Source organism: Erpetoichthys calabaricus, chromosome 12, assembly GCF_900747795.2.
Source record: "Erpetoichthys calabaricus chromosome 12, fErpCal1.3, whole genome shotgun sequence".
NCBI lineage: Eukaryota > Metazoa > Chordata > Cladistia > Polypteriformes > Polypteridae > Erpetoichthys > Erpetoichthys calabaricus.
Window position 1 is genome coordinate 161,453,505 of NC_041405.2, and position 15,271 is coordinate 161,468,775.

The 15,271-nt window shown below is 47.1% G+C and overlaps 1 protein-coding gene across 2 annotated transcripts in view; it reads right to left on the reverse strand.

Annotated features, from left to right (window-relative positions):
- The window catches only part of palm1a (paralemmin 1a), a 133,241-nt gene that overhangs the window by 75,060 nt on the left and 42,910 nt on the right, over positions 1-15,271 (reverse strand). For both annotated transcript variants that reach the window (XM_028816649.2, XM_028816651.2), the window contains exon 2: positions 8,869-8,914. In XM_028816649.2, coding sequence (XP_028672482.2) covers positions 8,869-8,914 — 46 coding nt within the window. The remainder of the gene's footprint in view (positions 1-8,868; positions 8,915-15,271) is intronic.

The window sequence follows — 15,271 nt, forward strand, 5'->3', positions numbered from 1 at the left end:
GTAAGAATTATGTTTCTAGACTTCTCTAGCACCTTCAACACCATCCAATCTCTGCTCCTTAGGGACAAACTGACAGAGATGGGATTAGATTCATACCTGGTGGCATGGATCGTGGACTATCTTACAGACAGACCTCAGTATGTGCGTCTCTGGAACTGCAGGTCTGACATTGTAGTCAGCAACACAGGGGACTGGACTTTCTCCGGTCCTGTTCAGCCTATATACATCGGACTTCCAATACAACTCGGAGTCCTGCCACGTGCAAAAGTTCGCTGACGACACTGCTATGGTGGGCTGCATCAGGAGTGGGCAGGAGGAGGAGTATAGGGACCTAATCAAGGACTTTGTTAAATGGTGCGACTCAAACCACCTACACCTGAACACCAGCAAAACCAAGGAGCTGGTAGTGGATTTTAGGAGGCCCAGGCCCCTCATGGACCCCGTGATCATCAGAGGTGACTGTGTGCAGAAGGTACAGACCTATAAATATCTGGGAGTGCAGCTGGATGATAAATTAGACTGGACTGCCAATACTGATGCTCTGTGTAAGAAAGGACAGAGCCGACTATACTTCCTTAGAAGGCTGGAGTCCTTCAACATCTGCAATAAGATGCTGCAAATGTTCTATCAGATGGTTGTGGTGAGCGCCCTCTTCTACGTGGTGGTGTGCTGGGGAGGCAGCATTAAGAAGAAGGATGCCTCACACCTGGACAAACTGCTGAGGAAGGAAGGCTCTATTGTTGGCATGGAGCTGGACTGTTTGACATCTGTGGCAGAGCGACGGGCGCTGAGCAGACTCCTGTCAATCATGGAGAATCCACTGAACAGGATCATCTCCAGACAGAGGAGTAGCTTCAGTGACAGACTGCTGTCACCGTCCTGCTCCACTGACAGACTGAGGAGATCGTTCCTCCACCACACTATGTGACTCTTCAGTTCCACCCGGGGGGGTAAACGTTAACATTATATAAAGTTATTGTCTGTTTTTTCCTGCATTGTTATCGGAATATGGGAATTTCCCCTTGGGATTAATAAAGTATCTATCTATCTATCTATCTATCTATCTATCTATCTATCTATCTATCTATCTATCTATCTATCTATCTATCTATCTATCTAGGAAAGAAAGATGTTGCTGGAAGCTTTTTATTCCCCCACCACACTAGATGGCAGCAGTTCCAGATGATGGTGCCCCCTAGGAAACCAGCAAGGCATGCTGGGAGATGTAGTTTGGCAGTACAGACCTGCTGGAGTCACTGGGGGCCACGAGAGGGCGTTGTAGGGAGACAAGCTCCCTGTTATAATGGACTTCCATGTGACCCTAAAGTGCTTTCATTGGGCAATCGCCCTGGCACTGGGAGCACTGGGAGTGTGTCATAAAAGGGCGATGCACTCTCTCATCCAGGCGAGTCGGTGCTGGGAGGTAGTGGAGCAACGCTAGAGAAGAGGAGGGCAGTGCAGTATAGGAAGGAAGTATTGCAGAGAGAAAAAGTGTGTTTTGTGCTTGTCTTACATTTTTGGAGGTTTTATTTATAATAATTATTTGAACCCGGGACTGTGCTTGTGTGTTCATGTTGGATTTTGGGCTTCCTGGCGCCTGGGTGTCCATCACAATGTATGACTTTGAAGAGACTGAGTGGGGATTGTAGCACCTTCAGATACATTCAGCATATTACGCCTGATGTGCTGTACTGACAACCAACAGAAAAAACGTGGAGGAGTTTCCTCGAGTGAGTTTATATTTCTAAATGAGTGGACGAGGAGGAGGCCCCCCTTGATGATCGATGTGTGTTCATATACATATTTTACATGCAACACACTATAGCGATACCTGAAAGAAGACCCCAGCGTAACTTGGATGAGTTTTGACCAAACCCCGCCCTCTCCATCCACAAACCCCACCCCCAGTGCCAATAATCGTCTATCCAACGTATAAATTCGTAGATCGGGGCCAGTTGGTCCCCCTTGGCCGTCCCTGCATTGAATCAAATAGGATCAATAAGATGATCAGGGGCTTAACAATATGATTCTTGTACACTCCTAAAGTGATCGGGGGCTAAAGTCTCTGATTCCCCCCAATGACAGCACTGTCTGCACTGGTCTGTTTGCCCGTCTCTTGTGCCGCTGCACTCATTATAATATGAGTCGTTACGCTTCAGGGATCTTGGGCTGATGAGCAGCGGAATTAACAATCGCAGTTTCTACATTCTGTTTTCCCTCAGTGTTGTTTTTTATTGCATTTCTTTTCCTTCCATCCCTCTTTCCGTCTTTATTATTTTACATTCTTCTGTAATACACGAGTAGAAATGGGACACTGCAGCCCTGAACGTTTACAGCGCAGGAACTGAAGGAAATTGGGGCGGGTTTTTAGAAAGAAGGCGGAGTCAAGAAGGTGGAGCCTTCGCAGTGGCAGATCGTTCGCCGCTGACCATTACAACCATTTTGGCGTGTTGTCCCCAAACGTTCGTTTTCGTTCGGCAGTCACATATTGCCACTTGACACTGGGTTAACTGGAGATGATAAACTGGCCACTCGCTGCTGCTGGTAGAGAATGAATGGTTGTAACTGGACTAGTGTTGATTTTGAAAGGCACTATATAACACGGAGATGGCTCATTGACACTAAAATGAATCTAAAGCCTTAAAAGGCGGGCTCAGTGTATACCAAAAACTCCGATGATTTCCACATTTCTCTTAAAAGTGGTGCATAGCGGATTGGGGATTGATTAGGATAAAAACAAAGGCGCAGGGCGGAAGGAACTTTGCTGGGGATGGATGTTGTGGAACACGGGCGGGTTATTTTGAACGGACGGTTAGAATGAAACTGCACGGTCCCGAAATTTTCGTCGCCATGTCGCTTTCAAACCGATTCACCACAGACCGCACTAAATCCGGGAGCCTCTCCGCCCTAAGGGTTTCGAGAATTTAATTAAAGTCTAAGCTTTGTACTCTTAATTGTGAGCAGCATTCTTAGTCAACCTACCCTGAATGGCGCTATACAGTAGCCTATAAGAATAAAACTGAAAATAAAAAACGGTATTTAACACTCCGACTTCGCTCTGTATAACGCATTTAATGGCGTCCTCTGTTCATTGGGGAGTGCAAGAGGAGGCGGTCTTCTGTAACGAAACCTCCGAAATGAATTCGTTAAGAGTGCGCCCATTGGCATAGTGGGGCAACACCGCTCTCCGGACCCTGAGTCCTGGATTCGAATCCCACTCTTTTTCGTGCAGAGTTCGCGTGTCCTCACAGAGTTCGCGTGTGTTTTTCTCCTAGTTGCTTCAATTAATTGTCGATTTTACTTTGGCTTTGTGAAAGACTAACGCCATCTTTAGGGCTCATTCCTGCCGTGTGCCCAGTGCTGCACGGACAGGCTCAGCCAACCCACGATCCTGATTATCGCATTGGACGGGTCTTCATATGTTCTCATGAAAGACGCCTGTGAAAATCTGTGAAATGATCACAAATATCAGCACAAAATTAAAAACGGCACAACCAGGAGAAAGCGAGGAAAGAATTGAAAGGCGGATGAGTCACATCGCTCGTGACGCGTTCGAGCAGACGGGGCATCAACGAGCCTCGAGAAGGCGTTAACGACAAGGACGGTGACAGCGGTGACAGCATATGGGCGACGTTTGAGATAAACCTCCTCATGAAACTGCCGATGACACGCAATGCAAGTGACAATAAATAAATCAATCAGCCGCAATGCAAGTGACAATAAATAAATCAATCAGCCAGTAAAGGGTTCAAGAGACAAGGCGAGTCTGAGTTATGAGGACACCGGGAACAAGTGCCATCTTCACGGAGCACAAGAAATACGTCAACAGAAGAATTGATCACCAATCTAAAAATATGGATAAGCGTAAAATGACAAAGTCAATATGTCAGTAACAGCTGAAGCAAAAGAGATGAAGGAAGCGCGACCGTCGCACAAAAGCCTGTCAGACTGCGGCTCGGGCGGAGAATCCGCGACAGGCACAAACGGGGGAACAGAAAATGGAGGCGAAAGACAAGCGACATCTCTTCACCCATCCATTTTCGAACCCGGGCGTATCTAGGAGGTGCCGCTCGCAGAATCACTTTCTGCAAGTGCAGGAACCCACCACAGACGGGATGCCGGACCACTGAAAGCGACCCTCACTTAACACTGGAGCGGCTTTGCGGTGCGATGGGAACACCGGGAAAAAACGCCGCACTGAGGACGGGCAAAGTGTACGTATAGGCCAGCGTTTCTCAACCTTTAAGTATTTGCGACTGACTTTTCATAACAGTTTTAATCACACTCCCCTGACGTTTTTTTGAAACCCTAATAAAATGTATTCCTATATTTTTTGCTGCCGATACACCGCTACAAGTTTAAAACTTCCCTACGAATAGCGAAATTACACCACATATGGCAACATTCGCGCCCCCTTTTTTGTTACTTCGCGCCCCCCTACAGTTTGAGAACCGCTGGTATAGGCAGGACGTCCATTATAGGCAACCACGTTAACAGTGTGCGCCATCGTGGTCGCCCTTGAAAGTAAAAGTGAGGACGATAAACAACGTAACTGATTGTGTCCCAAAACGTTGTAAGTCACCTTGGGTAAAGGCGTCAGCCAAAAATGTAAATATAAATAATTTCCAGGAGCACCAACCATTTGTGAGAAGCAGAGCCGAGGTGCCCATGCCCACATCTCACAGGGTGCTCTACTCTGTGTGCCATCGCCATTGCATTAAGTTATCCATCCATCCATCCATTATCCAACCCGCTATATCCTAAGGGTCACGGGGGTCTGCTGGAGCCAATCCCAGCCAACACAGGGCGCAAGGCAGCAAACAAACCCCGGGCAGGGCACCAGCCCACCGCAGCATACAATACAATACAATTTATTTGTGCAGCCCAGTGTTTACAACCCGAGTTTTCATAACAGTTTAAGTCGCGCCCCCCTAACGTTTTTTTGAAAGGAGCCCACTAATACCAATTTGCTCTTTTTTAATTAATGATATATCATAGATGGATATTTTATTATACCTACTTCACTTTTATCGACATTTATCTAACTCTATATTTATTTTTCTAGTATCAACATATAGTTTAAGTTAATTTGTTTTGGTTTCAATAGATGTATTTTTCATATTTTCGATTCTTGTTTTCTTTTTTTCACATCTTCGAAACCCCCCCCCCCCCACTCAGGGGGGCCCGCCCAACAGATTGAGAACCACTGGTGTAGCCCAAAATTACACAAAGGAGTGCCGCAATGGGCTTTAACATACCCTGCTTTTTGACAGCCCCCCCCAGCCTTGACTCTCTAAGAAGACAAGAAAACCCTTGTAGGGAAAAAAAATGGAAGAAACTTCGGGAAAGACAGAGAGACCCCTTTCCAGGTTAGGGTGGGTGTACAGTGGGTGTCACAATAAAGGGGGTCAACACAATACAATACACAGAAAAGAACACAAGTCATCCTCAATACAATACGATTACAAGTACAGGGCAGAATTCAACAGCAGATGACATCCCATAATACGATTTGTACATCATACAGTATACACGTGCAGACTATAAAATGAACGAACGGTCAAACACGACAAGAGTCAGCCCGCCATACTCCTCCAATGCGAATGCTGGAAAATAAACCCGGCAATTAAACGAGGGCTCCTTATTGGAAGTTGATCCACGTGACTGAATATACGGAGTGCCTTTCTGGGTCATAAACGCCGTTGCAAAGTTTAGTTAACTTTCTACAATGGTAGCGCTGGCTGCTTAATATTAAACAAGGGGACCTTACTGCAGGTACAGTGCATCCAGAAAGTATTCCCAGCGCTTCATCACTTTTTCCACATTTTGTTATGTTACAGCCTTATTCCAAAATGGATTAAATTCATTTTTTTCCTCAGAATTCTACACACAACACCCCATAATGACAACGTGAAAAAAGTTTACTTGAGGTTTTGCAAAATTATTAAAAATAAAAAAAACTGAGAAATCCCATGTACATAAGTATTCACAGCCTTTGCTCAATACTTTGTCGATGCCCCTTTGGCAGCAATTCCAGCCTCAAGTCTTGTTGAATATGATGCCACAAGCTTGGCACAACTATCCTTGGCCAGTTTGGCCCATTCCTCTTTGCAGCACCTCTCAAGCTCCATCAGGTTGCATGGGAAGCGTCGGTGCACAGCCATTTTAAGATCTCTCCAGAGATGTTCAATGCTCTGGCTGGGCCACTCAAGGACATTCACAGAGTTGTCCTGAAGCCACTCCTTTGATATCTTGGCTGTGTGCTTAGGGTCGTTGTCCTGCTGAAAGATGAACCGTCGCCCCAGTCTGAGGTCAAGAGCGCTCTGGAGCAGGTTTTCATCCAAGATGTCTCTGTACATTGCTGCAGTCATCTTTCCCTTTATCCTGACTAGTCTCCCAGTTCCCCACAGTATGATGCTGCCACCACCATGCTTCACTGTAGGGATGGTATTGGCCTGGTGATGAGCGGTGCCTGGTTTCCTCCAAACGTGACGCCTGGCATTCACACCAAAGAGTTCAGTCTTTGTCTCATCAGACCAGAGAATTTTCTTTCTCATGGTCTGAGAGTCCTTCAGGTGCCTTTTGTCAAACTCCAGGCGGGCTGCCATGTGCCTTTTACTAAGGAGTGGCTTCCGTCTGGCCACTGTACCATACAGGCCTGATTGGTGGATTGCTGCAGAGATGGTTGTCCTTCTGGAAGGTTCTCCTCTCTCCACAGAGGACCTCTGGAGCTCTGACAGAGTGACCATTGGGTTCTTGGTCACCTCCCTGACTAAGGCCCTTCTCCCCCGATCACTCAGTTTAGATGGTCGGCCAGCTCTAGGAAGAGTCCTGGTGGTTTCGAACTTCTTCCACTTACAGATGATGGAGGCCACTGTGCTCATTGGGACCTTCAAAGCAGCAGAAATGTTTCTGTAACCTTCCCCAGATTTGTGCCTCGAGACAATCCTGTCTCGGAGGTCTACAGACAATTCCTTTGACTTCATGCTTGGTTTGTGCTCTGACATGAACTGTCAACTGTGGGACCTTCTATAGACAGGTGTGTGCCTTTCCAAATCAGGTCCAGTCAACTGAATTTACCACAGGTGGACTCCAATGAAGCTGCAGAAACATCTCAAGGATGATCAGGGGAAACAGGAGGCACCTGAGCTCAATTTGGAGCTTCATGGCAAAGGCTGTGAATACTTATGTACATGTGCTTTCTCAATGTTTTTATTTTTAATAAATTTGCAAAAACCTCAAGTAAACTTTTTTCACGTTGTCATTATGGGGTGTTGTGTGTAGAATTCTGAGGAAAAAAATGAATTTAATCCATTTTGGAATAAGGCTGTAACATAACAAAATGTGGAGAAAGTGATGAAGCGCTGTGAATATTTTCCGGATGCACTGTATATATAGCGTCTTTCAAAGTGATCAATGCCTTAGAGAGATGAAGAGGTGCAGCACAAAAATGACTAAACTGATCTGTTAAACTGCTAGGTCTTCTCCAAGTGAGAAGCTGCAGAAACAGGCTGCCACCCTGCCATATATGCTGCAATTTACAAGAAGGTGAGAGAGCTGGGGACATGCCGGCCACACAGGGGGGACACACAAGAGCAGTACTGAGGGACCACTAGGTGGCAGCACTGCCAACCTGACCTACAAAGCTTACTGCAATGAACATCATTATTACAGTAAAAGCATCATGGAAATCTTAGTGGTAGCGCTGCTGCCTCCCAGTTAGGAGACCTGGGTTCGCTTCCCGGGTCGTCCCTGCGTGGACTTTGCATGTTCTCCCCATGTATGTGTGGGTTTCCTCCCACAGTCCAAAGACATGCGGGTTAGGTGGATTGGTGATCCTAAATTGTCCCTGGTGTGTGCTTGGTGTGTGGGTGTGCCCTGAAGTGGGATGACACCCTGCCCGGGGTTTGTTTCCTGCCTTGCACCCTGTGTTGGCTGGGATTGGCTCCAGTAGACCACCGTGACCCTGTAGGTAGGATATGGCGTGGTTGGATAATGGATGGATGGATGGATGGAAAACTTAATGCAATGGCGATGGCACACAGAGTAGAGCACCCTGTGAGATGTGGGCATGGGCACCTCGGCTCTGCTTCTCACAAATGATTGGTGCTCCTGGAAATTATTTATATTTGTATTTACTTATTTGGCTGATGCCTTTACCCAAGGTGACTTACAACATTTTGGGACACAATCAGTTACGTTTCTTTTTGGTTTTCTAATTGGGGTGCTAGCAGGTCAAGTGACTTGCTCAGGATCACACAGTGTCAGCAGCAGGACTTGAACCCACAGCCTCATTCAGAGTTATCTGCTAAACCCACCAAACACAAAATGTGCAAGATTTACATGTGTACAGTGTCCTATGCCCGCGCTGCATGATCAGTGCCACACAAAAAAAAGAAAACGAAATTTTGTTACAGATGTGGGCATCACTGCTCACTTGTGGATAAAAAGCGGACATCATGCATGAGCCAGAAATGAAGATGTCAGCCTGCAAATAGGCGGAGAAAAAGTCCAGTTGAAGGGGGCGGTAACAGGAAAGATGGGCGGAGACAGTAATGAATATTCATCATTTAGAAAGACTGAGCGAGGCGGCTGACATTCGGACTCTTCTGACTGGTGGCATCACATATTGACTGTCACCTGCGCCACAGTACCACCCTGCTGGCACTTGAGTTTCAATGGTTGTTGAGCTTTAATGTGGCATCGCCTCCCGACATGCTTGGAGTGGAGTTCTTTCACTTTTGAGGAGTATTTTGCTTTCTTTTGACTTCAGCTCATGATGCCACCAAAGCAGACCTCTCCTCGTGTCATTCTGAGCCCAGGACCCCCCTCACGCCCCTACCCACTGGCTGAGGTGCATTCACTCACCGTTATCGCCTGCAGCCGCTCCTGCTGGATCAGTGTGTCGGTCAACCTGGAAAAAGACAAAGACAGAGAGAGAGAGAGTGTCGTTACACCCAACTGCAATGGTGGACACCTGCACTGGCATCATGTGCCAATGGCACGTCATCTTGTCTAACCACGTGGTGTTTAATTGACCTCTGCAGTGCCACTCACCCAATTCTCACGTTCAATGAGAAGGGCAGGAGGAGTCGGAATTCTGACAACTCCAACGGGTCAACGGCGGGATGTTAAATCGATAAGAGGCCTGCAAATGGAAGCGACGACAGGTGGGCTCTACCAGTGTGACACATGCGAGGTGACTTGAAGGGTTCATTTTGTGGATGGTGGCCATTTTGTATTAATGATAAGCTCATTTCCAGTGGAAGCAGACGCCTTCACTATCTGCACACTTTGTGGTGTTGTAGATTTATTTCATTTGAATTGGATACGTTTGTCATTTTTGCCCATCGATCCACACGCAACAACCCATAATGACAAAGAGAACCGTATCTTCAGAAAGGTCTGCAAAGGGATTCAAATTCAAAAACCGAAATCTCTCCTTCTTGTTAAGTATTCAGACCCTTCATTTGGTGCTTTGCAGAAGACCCTTTGGCAGCTTAGAGTCTCCTCGGTGAGTCTCTCCAAGCTTTGCACACCTGGAGTTGGGTGTTGTTTTCCTTAATTCTTCCTAGCAGGTCCTCCATTAACCTGGGTGGGACGCATCCGCAAGCGGCCATCTTAGGGTCTCTCCTCACCTGTCCTGCATCTGCGCCACTTAAGGACCCTCACAGACTTGTCTCAACGCCACCCCAGCGTTGTCTTGGCCACACGCTTCAGGTCATTGGACCATCGCTCCAGCCTAAGGTGGTGTGCACTCTGGAGCAGGGGTCTTCACAGACCCCTCTGGATTTGGCTGCACTCGTCCTTCTCTCAATTCTGACCCATCTCCCTGTCTCGACAGCTGCCACCACCCTGGTGTGGATGGTATTAGGCAGGTGAAGAGCAGTGCCTGGTCTTCACCAGACATTGTGCTTGGTGGTCTACCCAAAGAGTTCAGTTTCTGTTTCATCAAACCACAGAATCTTTTCCCTTAATAACGAATTTTACTCAGAAGTGGCTTCTGTCTGGGCGGCTGACCATAAATACCCAATTGATGGAGAGCCGTGCTGATGAGATGGTTGTCCTTCCACCTCAGCAGAGGACTTCAAAAGCTCCTTTAGAGTGACCCTTGGATTCCTGGTCACCCGCCTGACTGAGGCTCTTCTTTCCCAGCCAAACGTCTAACTCCAGGAAGAGTCCTGGTGGTTCCAAACTCCTTCTCTTTCTCAGTTCTTAAAGGCCGTTGTGCTCCTGGGAAAAACTCAGAGCTTTAGAAAGGGTTTGATTCCCTTTGCCCTGATTTATGCCTCACCACAATTTGATCATGGAGGACCTACAGAGAATTCCATGGAGTTGTGGACCTTCTATAACACTGGCACATGTGTGGCTTTCTAAATGATGGCCAGTCAGGCCACAGATGGCAAATGGGAAACATCTGAAGGAGAATTCAAGCAAACAGGAGGCACTTGAGCACAACGTGCAGTAGCGCATTGTGGCCACCAGAGGCTGCTGCTGCCCAAACCTGACACAGACAGACACAGGGCACAAGTGCAACACACACACACACACACGCCCCCACTTTCATTGTTTCCCTTATTTCTCGTGGGAAACGCCTCCCCCAGCCCCCCGTTTCCCACCTGAACAGCACAGTTCAAGGCCCTACACCAAAGCACAATTCTCTTCTTTCTTTTTCCTTCTCTCTCTGTCTGCCTCCCCTCCTCTTGGCAAAGCTTCGTCCTCTTCCTCCCGACTCTGGCTCCTTTTATAGGGCACCAGCTGCTCCATGATCCTTATTCCGGCAGCACTTCCTGGTGTGGTGGAATTGGTGCCACCAAGGGCTCAGCTATCATTCAGGCGCCCCCTGATGGTGAGCACGGGTCACAGCAGGGCTGAGCTTCCAGGATCCAAACCCGTGGCCCCCCCACTGCAAGCTCTCTAGCGTTCCAGGGGGAGGTAATGCCCTGAATATACCCCCCCCCCTCCCAACCACAACATTCAGAGGGTCTGAATACTTCTAGAAATGAGAGATTTCACTGCTGAATTTTTTACATACATTTGGCGACCCTTTTTGGAAACAGGTCTTCACTTTGTCACAGTGGGTTACTGAGTGTAGATAGATGGACAAAAACGTCAAATGTATTTGTTGAAAATTCAATATTATATATATATATTTAAAAAATAAGTTTATATACTTCAGCTCACCTGTGATGGGCTGGCGCCCTGCCCAGGATTTATTCCTGCCTTGCGCCCTGTGCTGGCTGGGATTGGCTCCAGTAGACCCCCGTGACCCTTTGTTAGGATATAGTGGGTTGGACGATGACTAACTGACTGGATTCAACACACAAGCTTGGTGAGTCCCTTACACGGGCAGTTTCAAGGGTACACTGCAGCAGCTTTAATGCACTATTTCCATTTTCATTTGTAGGATGGAGGACCACCAACCACAAGAATTCTTTAATGTTCAGGCTCCTCTGGTGCCCCTGAGCACAAAAGATAAAAACGCCGCCCCATCTGGAGGGCATCATCTTTTTGAACCAACAGGTTTGACAGACTGACTGAAGGCTCCTTGCCTTCTGTTTCAATGCAGAGACACAAGAGGGCGCTGCAGTGCTACTCTCACCCGTCATTCATCCATCCATCCATTTTCCAACCCGCTGAATCCGAACACAGGGTCACGGGGGTCTGCTGGAGCCAATCTCAGCCAACACAGGGCACAAGGCAGGGAACCAATCCTGGGCAGGGTGCCAACCCACCGCAGGACACACACAAACACACCCACACACCAAGCACACACTAGGGCCAATTTAGAACCCGTCATTCATTTAGATTATTTTTGGTTTGCTAACCTGCCAGTTAAATGGGGTCTCCTGGTGGGATCCCCAACTCTTTCCACAAGCCTTTGTCTTTCCTTGGCAATGAATATGTATGTTAGATTTGAATAAACTTATTTATATAATGTTATGTTTCAGCCTGGCTTATGTTTATTTTTTTTTTCACTTTTCGTTATTGTTCATTGCTTTCCATTATTTTTTATAATATTGTTCTGTCCACCCCTAATTGGTCTAATTATGTATTTTCTGTTAATTTCTGTTAATTTCATTTCATTCATTTCTATGTGTGTGATTATCTTCACTGCTGAGTCTCCTTTGGCTCAATATAAAGCCAGAGGGAGGAGCCAGCGAGAGTGATGTCAGGGTAGCCCCGCCTCCTGGGACTCCACACCCTTAAAAGGCGGCACATCAGCTGATTTCTGTTTCCATTTCAGTCCCTCCTTGTGCTTCATGGCTGACCTTCAGTTTGTGATGTGATGGACTGTGTAAAGCGTCTATGGTGGGGGGGCTTGGGGGTCCCACAGATATTGCTACACCTGGTGATATTCAGTTATGTTATTCAAAGGGGATTTAAAATTCTTACAAATCACGAGGCCACATTGCCATCCGACTCTAAACTTTTGATTATTGTAAAGTGGATTTGAGTAAACGTCTACCAACATGGCGTCCTCAGTCGTTCTTTTGGTGCAGTCGTCCAAAGCAAAGTGACCCAGCATTACATTGTTGAAAAAGAAGTTGAACTTTATTGTGCTGATTGTGGGCTGGCTGTAGCCCACCCTTTGCCTTTTCCCGTCTCTTCCGTGTTTTTCTTATCATGTGTGGAAGTGAAATGCCACAAGAAGTGCCCAACGTTGAGTGCTGATTGGGATTGCGAGCCTGCAGTGTGTGATGTGCAGGCGTACGATGGCACCCGCCTTTTAAACGCTGTAAGGCACTGCTTTGATAACAACACCAGGTCATCCGCTCATTTACTGTCTCGTGTACGCAATACCAGGGTCATCTTAACGTATGGGCATGCTGGGGTCCCACGAGCATAGGGGCCCTTTAATGTCTATGTGTGTTTCTGTTTTGCTATTAAAGCAGGGGCCCCAGTGCTCTACTTTTCCCAGGGGCCTATGATGTTGTTAAGATGGCCCACCAGCCCAGCAGGCACAAAGCTGCCCCTGTCCTTGCCCACTGCCTGAATCTCATTATATAGGATATGCAAAATTTAACATCACAGAAAACTGAGACCGCACTGACCGGCTGCACCAGCTTAGGGATGAGCCACCAACAGAATGAGCTGCCATGCCTTCATTCAAGTGATCAGCTTCAGAGCCAGCGGCAGGGGAGCTTTCTGGTCAGTGCCACCGTCTCCAGCCCATATAACATAGCTGGTCTCACTGCCGTCCTGTAGACCTTCCCTTTCACTCTTGCTGATACCCGTCTGTCACAAATCACTCCTGACACTCTTCTCCACCCTGCCTGCACTCTCTTCTTCACCTCTCTTCCTCAATCCCCATTATTCTGTACTGTTGATCCCAAGTATTTAAACTCATCCACCTTCGCCAACTCTACTCCCTCCATCCTCACCATTCCACTGACCTCCCTCTCATTCACACACATGTATTCTGTCTTGGTGGTCCTACTGACCTTCATTCCTCTCCTCTCATATCTCCACCTCTCCAGAGTCTCCTCAACCTGCAGATCACAATGTCATCAGCAAGCATCACAGTCCATGGGGACTCCTGTTTAATCTCATCTGTCAACCTGTCCATCACCATTGCAAATAAGGGGCTCAGAGCCGATCCCTGATGTCATCCCACCTCCATCACTCCCACCGCAGACCTCACCACGGTCACACTTCCCTCGTACATATCCTGTACAACTCTTACGTACTTCTCTGCCACTCCCGACTTCCTCATACAATACCACAACTCCTCTCAGTCACCCTGTCATTTGCTTTTTCAGGTCCACAAAGACGCAATGCAACTCCTTCTGGCCTTCTCTCTAAACTTCTCCATCAACACCCTCAGAGCAAACATCACATCTGTGGTGCTCTTTCTTGGCATGAAACCATCCTGCTGCTCACTAATCATCACCTCACTTCTTAACTGAGCTTCCGCTACTCTTTCCCATAACTTCATAAGAAATGCAAATGAGAAATGCAGAAGATCACATTGGTGGTCCTGTTTAAAGTTGATTGGAGGTGTAAGGAGTACGACTGCCCCCTGTTCCTTCCCTTGATCTCCCAGCCAGACTTCTGCTGCTGCTTCCCCACCACACTCTTCATCAGCCTCATGCACTGCCTGCACATTCACATCCCCATTTCTGAGTCGTGCCACACAAGTCTGCTCCGCAAACCGAGCCAAGCCAGGGGCCGCATGCCCAAACCGATGGATTTTAGCCAAGAAGAAGAGCCTTTGTGGGGCTTGCATGTCAATGCTTTCTATTGGCGTTTCCCTTTTGGCATCAGGACAAACTGTGCCCTGTTGTTGCATTTGGAGGAAATGGCCAGTACTACATGTGGTAATTGTGTGCATTTAACTGGGTGCAAAACAACCTTTATTTTGTGATTTCCATCCATCTTCCAATCAGCTGAATCCGAAGACAGTGTCACGGGGGTCTGCTGGAGCCAATCCCAGCCAACACAGGGAGCAAGGCAGGAACCAATCCTGGGCAGGGTGCCAACCCACCACAGGACACACACACACACACACACACACACACACCAAGCACCCACTAGGGCCAATTTAGAATCACCAATCCACCTAACCTGCATGTCTTTGGACTGTGGGAGGAAACCAGAACACCCGGAGGAAATCCACGCAGACACGGGGAGAACATGCAAACTCCACGCAGGGAGGACCCGGGAAGCGAACCCGAGTCTCCTAACTGCAAGGCAGCAGCGCTACCACTGCGCCACCGTGCCGCCCTGTATTGCTACATGCATAACAAAATACATTCCAATAGCTGATGCACTGCAAACGTTGACAATGAATATGGCTAACACAGAATAACTGCCAGATGGACAGAAATCAGCTTTTCCACATTAATAAAAGGACACGTGTCTAGGTATGTGTGTCTGTGTGTCCATCTAGTTGCTTTGTCTCTGTTATATACCATTTGATATGAGAGTCATAGAAACAGTGCTAATGTTTGTGATTTGCCATCTGTTGAAATGACAAAAGCAATGCATTTTCTTACTTATAAATGTTTGTGATGCACCATCTGTTGGAATGAAAACTGCAATACATTTCATTACTACAATTATTTGTGATGCTCTATCTGTTGGAATGACAAATGCAATGCATTTTCTTACTTACAAATGTTTGTGATGCACCATCTGTTGGAATGACAATTGCATTGCATTTCATTACCACAATTATTTGTGATGCTCCATGTGTTAGAATGAAAACTGCAATACATTTCATTACTACAATTATTTGTGATGCTCCATCTGTTGGAATGACAAATGC